This window comes from Oncorhynchus masou, chromosome 13, assembly GCF_036934945.1.
Source record: "Oncorhynchus masou masou isolate Uvic2021 chromosome 13, UVic_Omas_1.1, whole genome shotgun sequence".
NCBI classification, from domain to species: Eukaryota; Metazoa; Chordata; class Actinopteri; order Salmoniformes; family Salmonidae; genus Oncorhynchus; species Oncorhynchus masou.
This window is the reverse complement of record NC_088224.1, coordinates 31452320-31470425: the sequence shown is the minus strand read 5'-3', so window position 1 is coordinate 31470425 and position 18106 is coordinate 31452320. Positions and strand designations below refer to the sequence as shown.

Below are 18106 nucleotides of genomic sequence, written 5' to 3'. Positions count from 1 at the left end.
GGTGTGAACACAGTACCCCGTGGTGGCATAAGCTACTGACAATAAAACACAATGTCATTTTATTGATGGCAATTTGAATGCACAGAGATACCGTGACGAGATCCGGAGGCCCATTGTTGTGCCATTCATCAGCCGCCGTCACCTCATGTTTCAGCATGATAATGTACGGCCCCATGTCACAAGGGTTTGTACACAATTCCTGAAAGCTGAAAATGTCCCAGTTCTTCCATGGCCTGCATACTCACCAGACATGTCACCCATTAAGCATGTTTGAGATGCTCTGAATCGACAAGTACAGCACGTTTTCCAGTTCCCGTCAATATCCAGCAACTTTACACAACCACTGAAGAAGAGAGGGACAACATTCCACAGGCTACAATCAACAGCCTGATCAACTCTATGTGAAGGAGATGTGTAGCACTGCATGAGGCAAATGGTGGTCTCACCAGATACTGACTGGTTTTCTGATCTACTCCCTTACCTTTAAAAAAAATAAAAAGATATCAGTGACCAACAGATGCATATCTGTAATCCCAGTAATGTGAAATCCATAGATTAGGGCCTAATACATTTACTTCAATTGACTGATTTCCTTATACGAACTGTAACTCAGTAAAATCTTTGACATTGTGGCATGTTGCATTTATATTTTTGTTTAGTGTATTAATTCAGGCTTTGAAAGGTGAAGGGGCAAGTCAGTGCATGTGTGCTTCAGAGACAGCGAGTGTGTGTATACATGCGTGAAAGAGGGGGAGAGATAAGAGCAAACAAGAGAAAGAACGAGTGGGTGAGCGATCAAGCGCCTGTCCGATGGGCTTTACCATTGATTGTTATTTCATCTGTTATCAGAGAGTAAAACATGTGGATCTACAGCTGCTTCGATGTCGCCGACCAGTCAACGGAGACCGATCGACAGATCTCAGTCCACATCATCACACCACTGCTCCTCTTTTCTCCTCCATGCCTAACGTGAGAGATGGAAACCACTTGGAAAAGCCTATCCTGTGCAGTCGCACTAAGGCCAAACAAACAGGAACACATAGGCTTAGCTACACCTTGGGCCGGGGGGGGGGGGGCACCGCGGCGTGAAATCTGGGATGAGGAGCAGAACATAATAGGAATTGCCGGCAGTGATGAAACGAGAATAAAACACATTGGAGACACTCAATCTGACAATAACAATTATGAGGCTTGATGATATCACTCTGGTGAACACAGTCACACACACCCACGCACGCAGTCACGGACACACGCACGCAGTCACACGGCTGGTGATGCGCTGCTTTGATGGGCTGAGACAGTATTTAATTAAGAGTCAAGCAGCTGAATACATCTAGGAAATAGATGTTATTCACACAGTGCATCAAATAATAGAAGTTAGAAAATGAAAGGGGAAAGACTCACACCTATGACCTCCTTCTACAGTAAATCCAAAGCCCACTCCTCCAGTAGGTGACTGAGTGGGACTGTGGCTGTTCAGACAGACACATCATCAGGCTACATCTATAGATGCTTATTTCCTAACGCATCTATGGAAGAGGCTATCAGGTAAACAAGTAGGTCTACGCCACCCAGATGTATCTCCCACTGTGATACCAGAGTGAGAAACAGAACATTTCACTCTGCACTCCACATCACACCATTCTAATCATATAGTAACAGGCTCATTCTAGTTGACAATATCATCATCCACTCACTACAGCTGACAACGCCACATTTTACTCCACTTTGGCAATACTATACAGAGACCCACACAGAGAGAAAGACCCACACACAGAGAGTCACACACACACACACAGAGAGTCACACACAGAGTGAGAGAGACACAGAGACAGAGACAGAGAGAGAGACAGAGAGAGAGACAGAGACACAGACACACAGAGACACAGAGACACAGAGAGACAGAGACACAGAGAGACAGAGACACAGAGAGACAGAGACACACAGAGACAGAGACACACAGAGACAGAGACACAGAGAGACAGAGACACACAGAGACAGAGACACACAGAGACACACAGAGACAGAGACACACAGAGACAGAGACACACAGAGACAGAGACACACACAGACAGAGACACACACAGACAGAGACACACAGAGACACACAGAGACAGAGACACACAGAGACAGAGACACACAGAGACAGAGACACACAGAGACAGAGACACACAGAGACAGAGACACACAGAGACAGAGACACACAGAGACAGAGACACACAGAGACAGAGACACACAGAGACAGAGACACACAGAGACACACAGAGACAGAGACACACAGAGACACACAGAGACAGAGACACACACAGACAGAGACACACACAGACAGAGACACACACAGACAGAGACACACACAGACAGAGACACACACAGACAGAGACACACACAGACAGAGACACACAGACAAAGACACACACAGAAACACACACAGAAACACACACAGAAACACACACAGAGAGAGAGGACAGCAAACAGGCTGTAACATTTAGGAAATGAATAAAAGTAAGTCGCTCTGGATAAGAGCGTCTGCTAAATGACTTAAATGTAAATGTAAATGTAAAAGGTCAGCATGTTGTCAGAGCCATGTGCCAAAAGTCTATGTATGACATATAATACACGCAAAGTAAGAGGAAGGAGAGTGGGACAAACGAAGAGGGAATATAGAAGATGCAGGAGCGAGCTGTTATTTTCTTCCACGTTGAGCTCAAGTTCAGTCATGACTTATCACATATACTACTGCATATTCATGACTGCCGAAGCACCAGGGAACCGTTGAGATCCCTGTCCGGCACGCGGAGTCTCCAGGTGATCATAACACAGACCAGAAAGAGCACCAGCGGCAGGCAGTCAGCTCTTTGATGTCGACTGACAGTTCATACAGACAATCACACGCCCGTTATCTTTCTCATCCCCGCTACCCTGAGGTAGACAGCCAGCCAGCCAGCCAGCCAGCCGGACACTAAGCCCCACACGGAGACGTGTGATAAGTATCAATGACTGGGTTGTCTAGCAGCTCTATACTGAGATTACAACTTCCCACGTGTCTGTAACAGCGTTGAGCACCAAGACAAATTCCTCTCAGCCACTATTGATTAGGAAATGGCAAGTACTGTAATTGTCATGCGCAGGTTATTTGTTTGGGATACTGTCTGTGTTTGTGGCCACAGCAGGGTCATCACTGTGGAGGCCATGGCTGTCTGAAACCGCTGAACCTCAGAGTCCGTGCTTATAGACTTATATATATATATATATGTGATTCTAAACGTTAATAACAGAGTTGGCAAACTCAACAGCATGCTAAAAGGTCTCTGCTTTCCTCCATTTGTCCTGAGGGGAATGGGAGGTGGTGGAGCCAAGACAAAACTTCATGGAATGAAAACACATAATTACAGTAGAAAATGTCAACATGACTGGGGAAAGAAATTGCTCACGTTACTCGCTCCAGCTTAGACGGTGGCTTCAGCGACATTTTCAACCACTTGAAAATAAATAAAAGAGAGCGTGCCAGGAACACAGGTCAGAACTCTGCCCGGGGAAGTAGTTGTTGGTGAGTCAGAACACAAACGGAGAGTTGGAGAAGAATTCAGCCAACAACTTCCCAGTGACGTTAAAGATGTATGGTGGTGCTGGCTCAAAATGCTCTACTTTTCCTCAAGTGCTTCAAGGAAGGGAGAAAAATATGTTGTGACCACGTCACATACTGTATATCACATCTTCTTTTACTCAGGCAGTTCAGTTGCAGTGTGAGGGAAACATCCTTCATTGTCTCGCGGAGAGTGCTGATGATTCTGTGCGTCACATCCATTATAACACCCTATTACAGCCACTCAGCTACCATCAACTTCATGGCCAGAGATTTGTTCCTTCCTGTATCTGTTACATCGACACCGCTAGGGACCGTGATGGCATTAGCAGCCAATCACAAGTCTATTATTATCCTCAAAAAAAAAAAAACGCCTGGACTTAGTGAAGAAAGCTCTTAGCCGCCGCGGAAATCAAGCATTAGACCACTTCGGATGACAAGAGGAGTATAACATGGCCTGGACTGATGGCTGATTGCAATCATGAAGAGTGGAGGGAGTTGAGGAGGTCACTGCCCTGTCTCTTGCCTCCTTCCTCCCACCATGCTGCCTCTCACCTCTTCACAAGATGGACCTCCAGCAGAGTTGAAAGTGCCGTACTTTCATTGACAAAAAAAAAAAAAAAAAATTTTTTTTAATACTCTAAGCCATTCACAATCATCCACATGAATAACAGAACAATATTAAACCGTTCGGACAAACTAGAGGAAATGAAAACGTATAGTCTAAATATTGCAGATGGCAAAAGTCGCAGTCAATGGTTTCTGAATAACCGTTTCGGCAAACAGAGTGCTCAGAAGGCTTCTATCCCACAGGGGTTCTGAAAATGGTTATTCTACTTCTGTGGTGAAGAACAACCAACAGAGTGTTTCAGAAGGCTTCTATCCCACAGGGGTTCTGAAAATGGTTATTCTACTTCTGTGGTGAAGAACAACCAACAGGAGGGGAGGAAGGCAAGGCGCATTCTTTATTTTGTCAGTTCTGCTGGCATTCCACATATGCCTGTGTGCATTCAATTGACTGAAAAGCTGCACAGACAAGAAATTACTGGGAAAACGTTTACCTTCATTCAAGATGAATTGAAAACTCAATTTTTCACTCTATCAATGTGTTTTTGATGTCAGACTTGGATGAAAACATTTTCTTCTGTATTCCTCCAGGGGGCTTTGAAGTAAACATCAGCTGTCAATTAATTATATTGAAAATATAGAGCTGGGGTGAGGGGCATTGCCATAGATAAAAAAATAAAATAAAAAAAAATAACTTTAATTAAAATAACTTCTCAGGGGACCAGGATGCCAGAGGGGCTGGAAATCTCAGAACAGAGATGCCGGTTCTATGGCTCTCTAGTTCTACTGTAGCTTAGCAACAGTTTCCTGTCTGTTTGGAGGCTAAAATGGAAAAGTGGTGAAGATGAGGAATGTAGAGATGGAGAAGTGGGATGGAGGCATGCTCACCCCTTAGTCCTAAATACAACCATCCGGTCATTCCGTAGCTGGTAAAGTGGCACAGAACTTTCATATTCACTTCGCCCGACTCACTTTTCGTATTTATTTAACAGTACCACAACATTATGAGACCATCACTGAGAGATATTTAATGTTGTATGAATGTCTTATTCTATATACTCATATAAATGCATGGCTTCTTCAAATACCCTTTAAGCTAATTGTTTCACCAGGACGTTGTATTCAGAGGTATAGTATCCCGATGTTACCTTAAATGCCCTGGAAACAGACACATTAAATCGGTAGAGGAGAGAGAGAGAGAGAGATGGGTGGATAGATGGGGAGAGAGAGAGAGAGAGAGAGAGAGATGGGTGGATAGATGGGGAGAGAGAGAGAGAGAGAGAGAGATGGGTGGATAGATGGGGAGAGAGAGAGAGAGAGAGAGAGAGAGAGATGGGTGGATAGATGGGGAGAGAGAGAGAGAGAGAGAGAGAGATGGGTGGATAGATGGGGAGAGAGAGAGAGAGAGAGATGGGTGGATAGATGGGGAGAGAGAGAGAGAGAGAGATGGGTGGATAGATGGGGAGAGAGAGAGAGAGAGAGAGATGGGTGGATAGATGGGGAGAGAGAGAGAGAGATGGGTGGATAGATGGGGAGAGAGAGAGAGAGAGAGATGGGTGGATAGATGGGGAGAGAGAGAGAGAGAGATGGGTGGATAGATGGGGAGAGAGAGAGATGGGTGGATAGATGGGGAGAGAGAGAGAGAGAGATGGGTGGATAGATGGGGAGAGAGAGAGAGAGAGATGGGTGGATAGATGGGGAGAGAGAGAGAGAGAGAGATGGGTGGATAGATGGGGAGAGAGAGAGAGAGAGAGAGAGAGATGGGTGGATAGATGGGGAGAGAGAGAGAGAGAGAGAGAGAGAGATGGGTGGATAGATGGGGAGAGAGAGAGAGAGAGAGAGAGAGAGAGAGAGAGAGAGATGGGTGGATAGATGGGGAGGGAGAGAGAGAGAGAGATGGGTGGATAGATGGGGAGAGAGAGAGAGAGAGAGAGATGGGTGGATAGATGGGGAGAGAGAGAGAGAGAGAGAGAGATGGGTGGATAGATGGGGAGAGAGAGAGAGATGGGTGGATAGATGGGGAGAGAGAGAGAGAGAGAGAGAGAGATGGGTGGATAGATGGGGAGAGAGAGAGAGAGAGATGGGTGGATAGATGGGGAGAGAGAGAGAGAGAGATGGGTGGATAGATGGGGAGAGAGAGAGAGAGAGATGGGTGGATAGATGGGGAGAGAGAGAGAGAGATGGGTGGATAGATGGGGAGAGAGAGAGAGATGGGTGGATAGATGGGGAGAGAGAGAGAGAGATGGGTGGATAGATGGGGAGAGAGAGAGAGAGATGGGTGGATAGATGGGGAGAGAGAGAGAGATGGGTGGATAGATGGGGAGAGAGAGAGAGAGAGAGAGATGGGTGGATAGATGGGGAGAGAGAGAGAGAGAGAGAGATGGGTGGATAGATGGGGAGAGAGAGAGAGAGAGAGAGAGAGAGAGAGAGAGAGAGAGAGAGAGAGAGAGAGAGAGAGAGAGATGGGTGGATAGATGGGGAGAGAGAGAGAGAGAGAGAGAGATGGGTGGATAGATGGGGAGAGAGAGAGAGAGAGAGATGGGTGGATAGATGGGGAGAGAGAGAGAGATGGGTGGATAGATGGGGAGAGAGAGAGAGATGGGTGGATAGATGGGGAGAGAGAGAGAGAGATGGGTGGATAGATGGGGAGAGAGAGAAAGATGGGTGGATAGATGGGGAGAGAGAGAGAGACATGGGTGGATAGATGGGGAGAGAGAGAGAGAGATGGGTGGATAGATGGGGAGAGAGAGAGAGATGGGTGGATAGATGGGGAGAGAGCGAGAGATGGGTGGATAGATGGGGAGAGAGAGAGAGATGGGTGGATAGATGGGGAGAGAGAGAGATGGGTGGATAGATGGAGAGAGAGAGAGAGAGATGGGTGGATAGATGGGGAGAGAGAGAGAGAGATGGGGAGAGAGAGAGAGAGATGGGTGGATAGATGGGGAGAGAGAGAGATGGGTGGATAGATGGGGAGAGAGAGAGAGAGATGGTGGATAGATGGGGAGAGAGAGAGAGAGATGGGTGGATAGATGGGGAGAGAGAGAGATGGGTGGATAGATGGGGAGAGAGAGAGAGAGATGGGTGGATAGATGGGGAGAGAGAGAGATGGGTGGATAGATGGAGAGAGAGAGAGAGAGATGGGTGGATAGATGGGGAGAGAGAGAGAGATGGGTGGATAGATGGGGAGAGAGCGAGAGATGGGTGGATAGATGGGGAGAGAGAGAGATGGGTGGATAGATGGAGAGAGAGAGAGAGAGATGGGTGGATAGATGGGGAGAGAGAGAGAGATGGGCGGATAGATGGGGAGAGAGAGAGAGAGATGGGGAGAGAGAGAGAGAGATGGGTGGATAGATGGGGAGAGAGAGAGAGATGGGTGGATAGATGGGGAGAGAGAGAGAGATGGGTGGATAGATGGGGAGAGAGAGAGAGAGATGGGTGGATAGATGGGGAGAGAGAGAGAGAGATGGGGAGAGAGAGAGAGAGATGGGTGGATAGATGGGGAGAGAGAGAGAGATGGGTGGATAGATGGAGAGAGAGAGAGATGGGTGGATAGATGGGGAGAGAGAGAGATGGGTAGATAGATGGAGAGAGAGAGATGGGTAGATAGATGGGGAGAGAGAGATGGGTAGATAGATGGGGAGAGAGAGAGACCAACAGCGGTAACAAGGCAAGCTGCTTTTATCCCTGGATTTCATTTGCATGTCTATCAGCGGTCAGGGCTCTGAGGAGACGCTGGTAGAGAACTACTGCAGCATGGTCTGCCAGATGGGGCACTCATAGAACGCTCGTTCGTGAAAACAGCTGATGTTCATGTCAGATAGGCATGTTTGTTGTTCGACGTAACATATTTCTCTCTGAACAATCCACAACGTTGTGCCTTGCTGAACACGGCCCAGGTCCACAACAGACCAGTGCCCCATTCACCCATGACGTACAAATCAAACAGGCAGTGCTCAGGCAGACTTGGGGAGAAAAGACCCAGCTCATGAGAGCTGGAACCAGGCAGCTGACCCAAGGACTGAACGCCAAGCAGAATTTTGTTCTGTTCCATTTCAGGCTAGCTGACTGGGATTCTCCACCACCAGCTCTTCTCCTGGTGTTAAACCTTTCAAACTCCTGTAGTTGAGTCAGCTCAACAAACAGAACATTTGTTGTGGAGATTTGGCATGAGATGGAAAGAGACGGGCACAGAAACAGGCAGAAGGAGAAAACAGAGGGGCTACAGCACCATTATCTGCCAGCCTGCCTGTGTGTAAGTACACAGAACCAGCAAAACAAGGAAAGCCTCTCTTATGTAACTTTGCCAATCAGCGCTGCCAGATTGGACCCAGAGACAGAAGCAGGGTGAGGAGACTGATGGCCAGAAATATAAGAGGACCGGAGATGGACCATTAGGGCTGCTGTCATAAGATCTGCTGCTCCTTGTTAGACCTTAGAGGTCAGACACACAGAGAAAACTAACTGCCGATAGGTACTTGGCACAGTAGGAGGCTGTTCCTTTTCTTGCTCGAACAAACGGAGTGGCTCATCATTGCAATAGATTGGCTAAGCAGGAGGCAGCCAGGCAGTCAACATAGTAGTGTTCTTTTTTCAGGATCTCCGGCGAGTGGCTACGATGTGGCAGCAACTATGAAGAGTAGACTGATTGTTTTGTGCAGTAGAACGTGATCCGGATCGTGAGCTTTGAGAAAAGAGTTTCCTGGGGCGGGGTGGAAACGCCGTACAAAACACCCCCCCCCCCCGCTGGGTAGCGGACTGGTACTGTCGAACCAGCCATTTCTAACACGGAAAAAAAAATCGGCCTGCCAGTCATCGCCCGACCACTTGACTTTGAGCCAATCAGAGAGCACGGACCTCCGTGAGAGGGTAGTCGGAAGGAGTGACAAGGGGAAAAAAAAAAGAGGAAACTTTTCCCAGAGTTGTTCTAACAATAAAGCTGCATACATAATACATATTTTCTTTTGTCTCTTAACGTTAGCTGGCTAACAGAGGCAGGCAGTCACACACACTAACCCATGTGGGACAGGGTTTTGAAATAATGTCTCTATTCAAATAGTATCATGAATTTTTGTCAGATATTAGAAATACAAGTGTTTGTTTTTTTTTAAATGTATGTTTTTAACCTGAGCACTGCTGCGCGAGGGAGAGAGGCTGGCGCACTATTGCTGCAGCGGTGGCGTGATTGATGGTTGCGAGCGAGCAGACTGAGGGAGAGAGACGCAGTAGCCACTAGACAAGGCAACAGGGCTACAGCCAATATTAGCTAACTTGTAGCAGCCACAACGTTATTCATCATCTCCTATATAACAGTGCCTGTCTTGACTGGAGTAGCTGAGTGAAGCGAGCTATTGTTAGCTAGGCTAATTGAGACCTACATGCTGCGTTTTCTCCCCAACCCCATTCATATAAAACACCAGCCTGTTGGTTGCTCGTTGGAGCCTACACTCTCCTTCTGCTAACTTTTAATTACGTAATTGTATTCCTTCCTGCATTGTATTAGTTCCCTCTGACTCCACTTGCTACACATTGAGCTAATTTAGAAAAAGCCTTTTCAGTGTTAACATAGGCCTATAATTGTATTTTCGCTGAAATTAATACTCACACTAGTATTCGAATACTAACCTCGGTTTGGATATGATAAAATCGTGCACATCCCTAGGCGGGACACCATATAACTGAGGACCAGGGAGCTTTCCGTGTCCGACCAGGCCTTCCTGTGGTGGAGGTGGAGGACACAGATGGAGGTCTTCACACTCTGTGTCCAGGTTCTAAACTAGGCAACGTCAGAGCAAGGCAGGACAAGCATCTGAGAGGCACATTTCTGGAAGTCTAGACTCGCTACCCTGTCCCACAGCAGAAGGAGACTGTAACCCTAACCCTCTCCTCCCAGCTTGGAAACATCACCTAGGTATTACCACCACTACACTGAGTCAATGGTGCGACTGAATATGACCGCATCACTTCATAGTCCTTACCTTTAGCTATAGATGTCTTTAAGCTGTCATCATAAGGCTGGTTGATGAAACACTTCTACTCATCCATTAGAAAACTGCTAATCTGCGCAGCGGTCTAAGGCACTGCCTCGCAGTGCTTAAGGCGTCACTACAGACCTGGGTTCGACAACAGGCTGTGTCATAACCGGCCGTGACCGGGAGCCCCATTGGGCAACGCACAACTGGCCCAGCGTTACCCGGGTTAGGGGAGTTGTTTGGTATGGGTGGGCTTAACTTGGCTCATCGCGCTCTAGCGACTCCTTGTGGCAGGCCGGGCTCCTGCAGGCCGACTTTAGTTGCCAGTAGAACAGTGTTTCCTCCGACACATTGGTGCGGCTGGCTTCCGGGTTAAGTGGGAGGGTGTTAACAAGCGCGGTTAGGCGGCTCATGTTGTTTCGGAAGACACATTTCCTGAGCCCGTTGGGGAGTTACAGCGATGAGACAAGATCGGAATTGGATCACAATTAGATGTCATAAAATGGGGGTAAAATACAATAACAAATAAAAAATGTTTTATGAAAAAGTCTAAATCAGGTAATGGATTACATAGCACTGCCCTGCCTGGTTTAAAGATGGTGCGTTGGTGGCCTTACCTTGGCACGCTACCCGTCGTCATATCGCCCTGGTCACTAGGTGGCATCTGTGCCTTCTCCGTCTCCTCTATAACGGTGGCCAGACCCGGTTGGTGGTGGTGGTGGTGGTGGTGCTGCTGCTGCTCATGGTGCTGCTTCTCTCCCTCAGTGCTCTGTCCACTACTCTGGGGACGCTGCCCCTCTGCTTCCTCCTCCATCTCCTCTTCCTCCTCCATCTCCCTGGTCTTCTTCCCCCGGCCATCTCCCTCCTCATCGCTCTCCTCATCTAGCATGTCGTCCACCTGTCAACAGAAAGGTGGTTGGGTGATGCTTGGCTCCCCCAGGGTAGGGTGGTTTATACAGTACAGCAGGCCTCATTGTCTACCAGAGCGCTATATACAGTAGACAACACCTCAACCCTTCACCTAGATCCCATCAGATCATTAGAGTACACAATGAACCCCTTAGTTGAACCATTTACTTTAAGTTTGTTCTCTTGCACATCAAATCAAATTTACAGCAGTTAACATGGCCCAACAACAGCATTTAACATGACATGCTACCTCTTCACCTATGTCTTCTTCTGGCCTGCTACCAAGTTACTTTCTATTCTCCAGGGAATAACCCAATCAGATGTCTCTCTGCCTGCAGGGAACACCAATCCCGTGCCGTTTGAACATGCATTACTTAGAGAGGAAAATGAACCTGTGGAAAGTCTACGGCAAGGGGGTGTCAAAGTCATTCCATGGAGTGTCTGAAGGTTTTTGGTTTTTCCTTTCAATTATGACCTAGACAACCAGCTGAGGGGAGTGCTTTACTAAATAGTGATCTTAATTAATCAATCAAGTACAAGGATGGAGCGAGAATCCCCAGACACTTGGCCCTCTGTGTAATGAATTTGACACATGATCTACAGCACATATGTCAGAGTCAAGGCCCGCGGGCCACATCCGGCCCGCGAGAAGGTTTTTTACGGCCCCTGGGATGATCTTGATTTATTATTAGAACCGGCCCGCAGACCGCAGCAAGCCGGCAGCCCGCAGATCTTTTACATGCACCAATACTACATTTCCCACAATGCAACGGTGACGCACCGAGCAGTAGGCTGCTTCATTTCAATATTTATTGGCACAGCAGTCGTCAGCATCACAGTAAAATTAACTTTCAGATACCCATCAAAAATGGCAAAACGGAAGGTGGACACTGAGAACCGGGGTTTCAAACAAGGTGGGAGTCGGAGTATATGTTCACGGAGGTAGCTGGAAAACCTGTGTGTCTTCTGTGTGGAGAAAGTGTGGCGGTACTGAAAGAGTATAATCTGAGACGACATTATGAAACGAAACACGCGGACAAAAACAAGAATATGGACATGGAACAAAGGCTACAAAAGGCAGAGGAATTAAAACGAGGCCTCAAATCTCGACAGGCTCTGTTCAAAAAAGCCAAATCACAAGGCCAGGCTGCTGTCAAGGCCAGTTTTATTTTGGCAGAAGAGATCGCTAAATCAGCCCGGCCATTTACGGAGGGGGATTTCATCAAAAACTGCATGATTAAAGTTTGTGACGAAGTTTGCCCAGAAAAAGGCAACTCTTTTTAAATGTGAGTCTGAGCAGAAACACCATTGCCGAGAGAGTAGACCAGTTGTCCATCAATCTAAAAGAGCAGCTTGTGAAAAAGGGAAAAGATTTCATTGCATATTCCTTGGCTGTGGATGAGAGCACCGACATTTCTGACATTGCCCAGTTGTCAATTTTCATCCGCGGAGTGGACTCCAGCCTAAGCGTGACAGAGGAGTTTTTGGCTTTACGTCCTATGCATGGCACAACTACGGGGCATGATTTGTATGAAGAGGTGTCAAGATGTGTAAATGAGATGGAGCTGCCTTGGGAAAAACTCGTGGGTTTGACAACCGACGGAGCACCTGCGATGTGTGGACACAGGAGCGGACTGGTGGTGAAGATACGGGAAAAGATGCAAGAGGAAAACGCGACAGGTGAGCTGACAGCTTATCATTGTATCATACACCAGGAAGCGTTGTGCGGTAAAGCCTTGAAAATGGAGCATGTAATGAGCATCATCACGCGCACAGTTAACTTTATCAGAGCCAAAGGTTTGAATCACCGCCAGTTCAAGGCATTTCTGACGGAGTTAGAAACGGAGCATGGTGATTTGCCTTATCACACAGAGGTGCGATGGCTAAGCCAGGGAAAGGTGCTTCAAAGATGTTTCGAGCTTCGTGAGGAGATTTGTCTGTTCTTGGACAGCAAAGGGAAAGACACAACACAACTCCGAGACGAAATGTTTCTGTGTGAAATGGCTTTTCTGTGTGACATTACGAGTCATCTGAATGCAATGAACTTGCAGCTGCAGGGTCGGGATCATGTCATCTCTGATATGTACAGTACAGTGAAGGCATTTAAAACCAAACTGACTCTGTGGGAGACGCAGATGCGGAAAGAAAATTTGAGCCACTTTCCCAGCTGCCAGACCATGAAAGAGAAGCTCTCTACCAGTGCGTTCCCGAGCGCACAGTTGGCTGATAAAATAGGTATGCTTGCCGCTGACTTTCGACGCCGATTTGCTGACTTTGAAGCACAAAAAAGCAGGTTGGAACTGCTCGGTAACCCATTTGCTGTTGACGTGGAAAGCTCACCACCAAACCTCCAAATGGAGTTGATTGACCTCCAATGCAATGATGCACTGAGGGCAAAATATGCGGCAGTGGGTGCTGCGGAGTTCGCCCGTTTCCTCCCCGACACAATGCCCCAGCTGCGCATCCAGGCTGCTCAAACGTTGTCTATGTTTGGCAGCACATACCTGTGTGAACAACTTTTTCTTTGATGAACCTGAACAAAACATCACACAGAAGTCGACTTACTGCTGAACACCTCCACTCAATTCTGAGGATTTCCTCAGCTCAGAGCCTTACCCCGAACATTGATGAACTTGTGGAAAAGATGGGACACCACCAAGTATCACCCTCAACCTCAAACAAGTGAACATTACTGTGCAATCACATATTTAGAGTTTTTACTCAGTTCAAGTTTAAAAGTTAAAGTTTAATATTTGTTTTCACTGCATGTTACTTCTCCTTAAACAAAGTGTTGTTTTTGATTAATAGATTTTTGCACTTTATTTTATTGTATTTCAATCCAATTATATTTTAAAAATATTTCAGTTGAGTGGATGATAGAAAATTGCTATTATTGTTTTTTTCTTGAAGTAAATTTAGCCCACTTTTGCTAAAATAGAAAATATAGGCTACTGATGGTGCCTTGAATACCGGTTTCTTTCATTTAATGTTCATGTTATGGGGATTTTTATATAAAGGAAATTTGTCTTTTGTGTCTGTTGAAAATTAAAGATTACTGACAGAGCCATAAGAAAATATTGCTTTATTTATCTGATCATATTGGAATATATTTGTTAGGTTTTCAGTAGGTTCAATTAGGTTCACTAGACTATATGCGTCATTTAAAAATTTTTCAATGAACATTCGAACAGTCCGGCCCTCGGCTTGTAGCTAAATTTTTTATTTGGCCCTCCATCCATTTGACTTTGACACCCCTGATCTACAGGAATGTAGGCTATCCAAGCTGAGAATACTGAACATTAGTGCAAGGCTTTATATTCCTGAACAAAAATGTCTGAGTAAAAGTTATTTCAGTTTCATTGGATACATTATTATCTAATGAGATAAATGCTATATTAAAATAACAATGTTCACAGAGATTATTATAAAGAAGCAGTTTAAACCTTAGAGGTACAGAGTGCTCCCATAGTGCACTACATCATTTAATTATGCATATTCGATTCTTTTTTAGAAACATTTGCATATGGTATTTGATTTGATTTTTTTTTAAACGGTTAAAAGAGGATATAGCCTACACCTTGGAGATTAACTGTTGCCACGACGATCACCAGAGTTAAATCCTAGGAGAATCGTATGAATACATTGACACAGCACCATATTTATTAGGAGGAATACTATCAATCAGTACTTTACAGTGAAAGGCTTCTTCCTTATAGCCATCTGTGGATGTCATGAAGGACTATGCTCCTAACCTGGACGCAGATAGATTCAGGTTAATTACCCAATTCCCTATATATTCCCTACTACATTTGACCAGGATGACATTTGGGATGACTCAGCCTAAGAGAGTACACAACTAAGAAAGTTACACCCCCCCCCCCCAACCCTAGTGCCCTCGTATTACAGCAGTCCTCTAGTTGTCATTATCCCCTGAGGGCCAATTAAAATAGGGTGAGACCCCTCCCCCATTAACCTGAGGTAAAACTAAATCGATGTGGAAACGGACGGAGAGATTTGTCCTTATAATGGGAGAGAAGTCGAGGTGAGCACTTAAGACTTCCATCATTTAACACACAAGCATAGTGCTACACTGTCAGAGCACTGGAGAGCTCGGATCACGGCAGAGGAAACACCCCCAGAGCGGAGCTCATTTTGGGGGTCTGGCCAGGTTCATTAAGGTACCAACTGTTGTTGTTGACGACATCAATTTAGACGGCCAAATACAACAAATACAGTATAGCATGGCGTTGACCTGGAATCAGCCAGAAACAATCCAAACGTTGTACTTTCACTGACCTGCTGTGAGGTGTTTCTCTAATACAATTAGCTCAAGCCCCTGAGGCACCTGCGAATTAGGAATGTCGATGAAATTGCTGTTTGTAGGTTGTGTGTTCGTTTCTCATTGACAGAAAGTAGCCTAACACCAAGTGTAAGCCCACGGATCCCTGTTGCAGAACCACCATGTGCTTCCCAAACTAATCAAATATTATGTCACATGCACCGAATACAACAGGTGTTGACCTTAGTGAAATGCTTACTTACAAGCCCTTAACCGACAACGCAGTTAAGAAAATACCCCCCAAAAACAGTGAGAGATAAGAATAGCAAATAATGAAAGAGCAGCAGTAAATAACAGCTGGGCTATAAACAGGGGGTACCGGGTACAGAGTCAATGTGTGGGGGGCACAGGTGTTGAGGTAATTCTGTACATAATATTAAGATAAAGTGACTACGCATAGATAATAACAGAGAGTAGCAGCAGCTACACATACTGGCCTGCCTGTTTCTGTCTTTGAAGAAGTTTGCTTTTCAGTGGCCCTTTACAGAATACCGCATGAGTCTCTTGACGGGCAGTATTGTCTCCCTTTTTCCACATGATCGATAACGGTGTGAATGTAGTGGGGCTGTGGCAGGTCCTGACGCATTTCAAAGAGGCAGGGACCATCTTTCTGTCAGAGATGATGTTAACGTACTGTATATATCACAGAGCGGGACTTTAAAACTAGTGTAGCCGATATATCACAACGCACCAGTAGTCAGATAGTAGCGCTCTGCATCACATAATGGCAGCAGGGTATTGGCGTTTCCTCTGACTTGTTCCAAACAGTTTAATAATCCATCAATACAAGAGTGACACAGATGTATTTATGTAAAATAAATACTACTTACCTTATCCATGCACTCTGCCGATAAAATGAATGCCGACAGTGAAATGCAGTTTATTATTACAGATATTTAATATCAAACCAAGCATAAACTACCAGCAACACTAGTCCTTCGTTGACTCCCTGAGGCATATTTCAGCGATGAATATTCTTGACAACTTCAAAATCAATGTAAGCCCTCACATCACAGAATCATCTCCACTGAGTCAATAAGAACCCTGCAGAAGAGTCATCCCCTCTGGCTGTGTTTGGTCCCTCGGAGGCGCGACTACCAATAAGACAAATAAACCCCCGAATCCCCAAGGAGGGTCATGCTGAGATCATCAGGGATTACAGAGACTGATAAAACAAATACAAAATGGTCTCTGGATTCTCTTAAAATAGCTCATAAACACAATCCCTGTAATCCTTGGACAGTCACAGACAACCAAACACCTTCCCCTTTCATCCACCACCACTTGCTGTTTGCTAAAGCATAGGCCTAACTTGAATACTTTCAGCTGAACCCATCTCTGAACGTGCAGTAAGGCCGTGTGGCCGTGCCCCAGAGGCCTGCCGTGTGATAGGCTCAAATCACTACCCTGCCAGAATGCAGCTCAGAACGTCAGTGGTTCATATCTGTCTCCTGCAGAGCGGCAGGCATTTAACAATCCCCAGAACCAGCACGGGATGTGTCCGAAATGGCACCCTATTCCCTACACAGTGCACTACTTTAGACCCGACCATATGGGCCCCTGGTCAAAATCAGTGCACTTACAAAAGGAAATAGGGTACGATTTGCAGTGCAGCCATGGTCTTCTCCACAGAGGCAATTCACTTCACGCAATGTAATGTTCCTGTCGGTAATAAGAGCCCAAGCAGAGAGAAACATGCTACAGCAGCAGCACAGCTTCTCAGAACACCACATGGAGGCTGCAGGGAGCCAGAGTGTTCCAGAGGCGTCGGCATTACAAGGAGCACTGATGCCAGAATATAAAAGGCAATTCAGACATTTTTATTGCGTGCTAAATGCACCGGCCTCTATACCCCTAACGGAGTGAAGAGGACCGGTGAGGAGAGAAGTGCCTTAAGAAAACACGATGACTAGGGTTTGGACTGTCATATCCGCTGTAATGTGCCATGCTCATTCATCTCTGCACATCAGTGGCTCAAAACCTTTTGTAAGAAGCTGGAAAAACCAGAGGCTGGTGAGATTAGGGCACCCTACAGGTACACCGGGCTTAACAGAGCTAGAAAACCTTCTGAAGGTTTACTTCGGTGGATTGGATTGCAGTTTCGATCCACTTGGTGGACTGCATCTCAGACTCTATTCAGTCAGGCTGCCTTTAGTCCCGTGTATAGAAGTGACCATGAGCCAGGCACGCACACACTTAAAGCTAAAACTGTCCCTCATAAGTTACCTTGGTTACTGGCCACTTCAAAAAACGGGAACGATTCAGACAGAGACAGTCATGATAATTGACAGCAGGACTTTGGAATTATCGGACACCCACACAGACAAAGAGATGTCACAGCTCTTCCCGTCTGTCATTCTCCCTCCGTCTGCTTGAGTCCTAATGAAAAGGACGTGGATGGAAACCAGTGGACGGATGTGTATTGATGAAACACAAGCCGAACAGAACAGTTGGATCTGTCAATGTCCACAAGAAGAAAACTACATCGGCTGAACGTGTTCTAGACGACTCTGCATCGCTGTGATTCATCTCTTAGGAGGGTGTCTGAAATGGCTTTTGACCGGGACCCACCTAGTGAATAGGGTGCTATTTCGCACCCACCCACGGTCTTCTACTGTGTTTTGATTAGGCTTAAAAGATGGCAAGGCTCACAGCCAAACCTGCAATGGGGGAAGACCGTGACACAGCTATTGTTCAGAGGACATGTTCATCAGAGTGATTGACAGACCGGCAGACGAG

The 18106-nt window shown here is 46.2% G+C and overlaps 1 protein-coding gene across 4 annotated transcripts in view; it reads right to left on the bottom strand.

The window, feature by feature from the left end:
• The window catches only part of LOC135552081 (RNA polymerase II subunit A C-terminal domain phosphatase-like), a 124345-nt gene that overhangs the window by 47974 nt on the left and 58265 nt on the right, over positions 1-18106 (bottom strand). For 3 of the 4 annotated variants that reach the window (XM_064983470.1, XM_064983472.1, XM_064983471.1), the window contains one exon: positions 10737-11017. The exons of the other annotated variant lie outside the window; for it this stretch is intronic. In XM_064983470.1, the coding sequence (XP_064839542.1) occupies positions 10737-11017 (281 nt within the window). The remainder of the gene's footprint in view (positions 1-10736; positions 11018-18106) is intronic. 4 annotated transcript variants of the gene reach the window in all.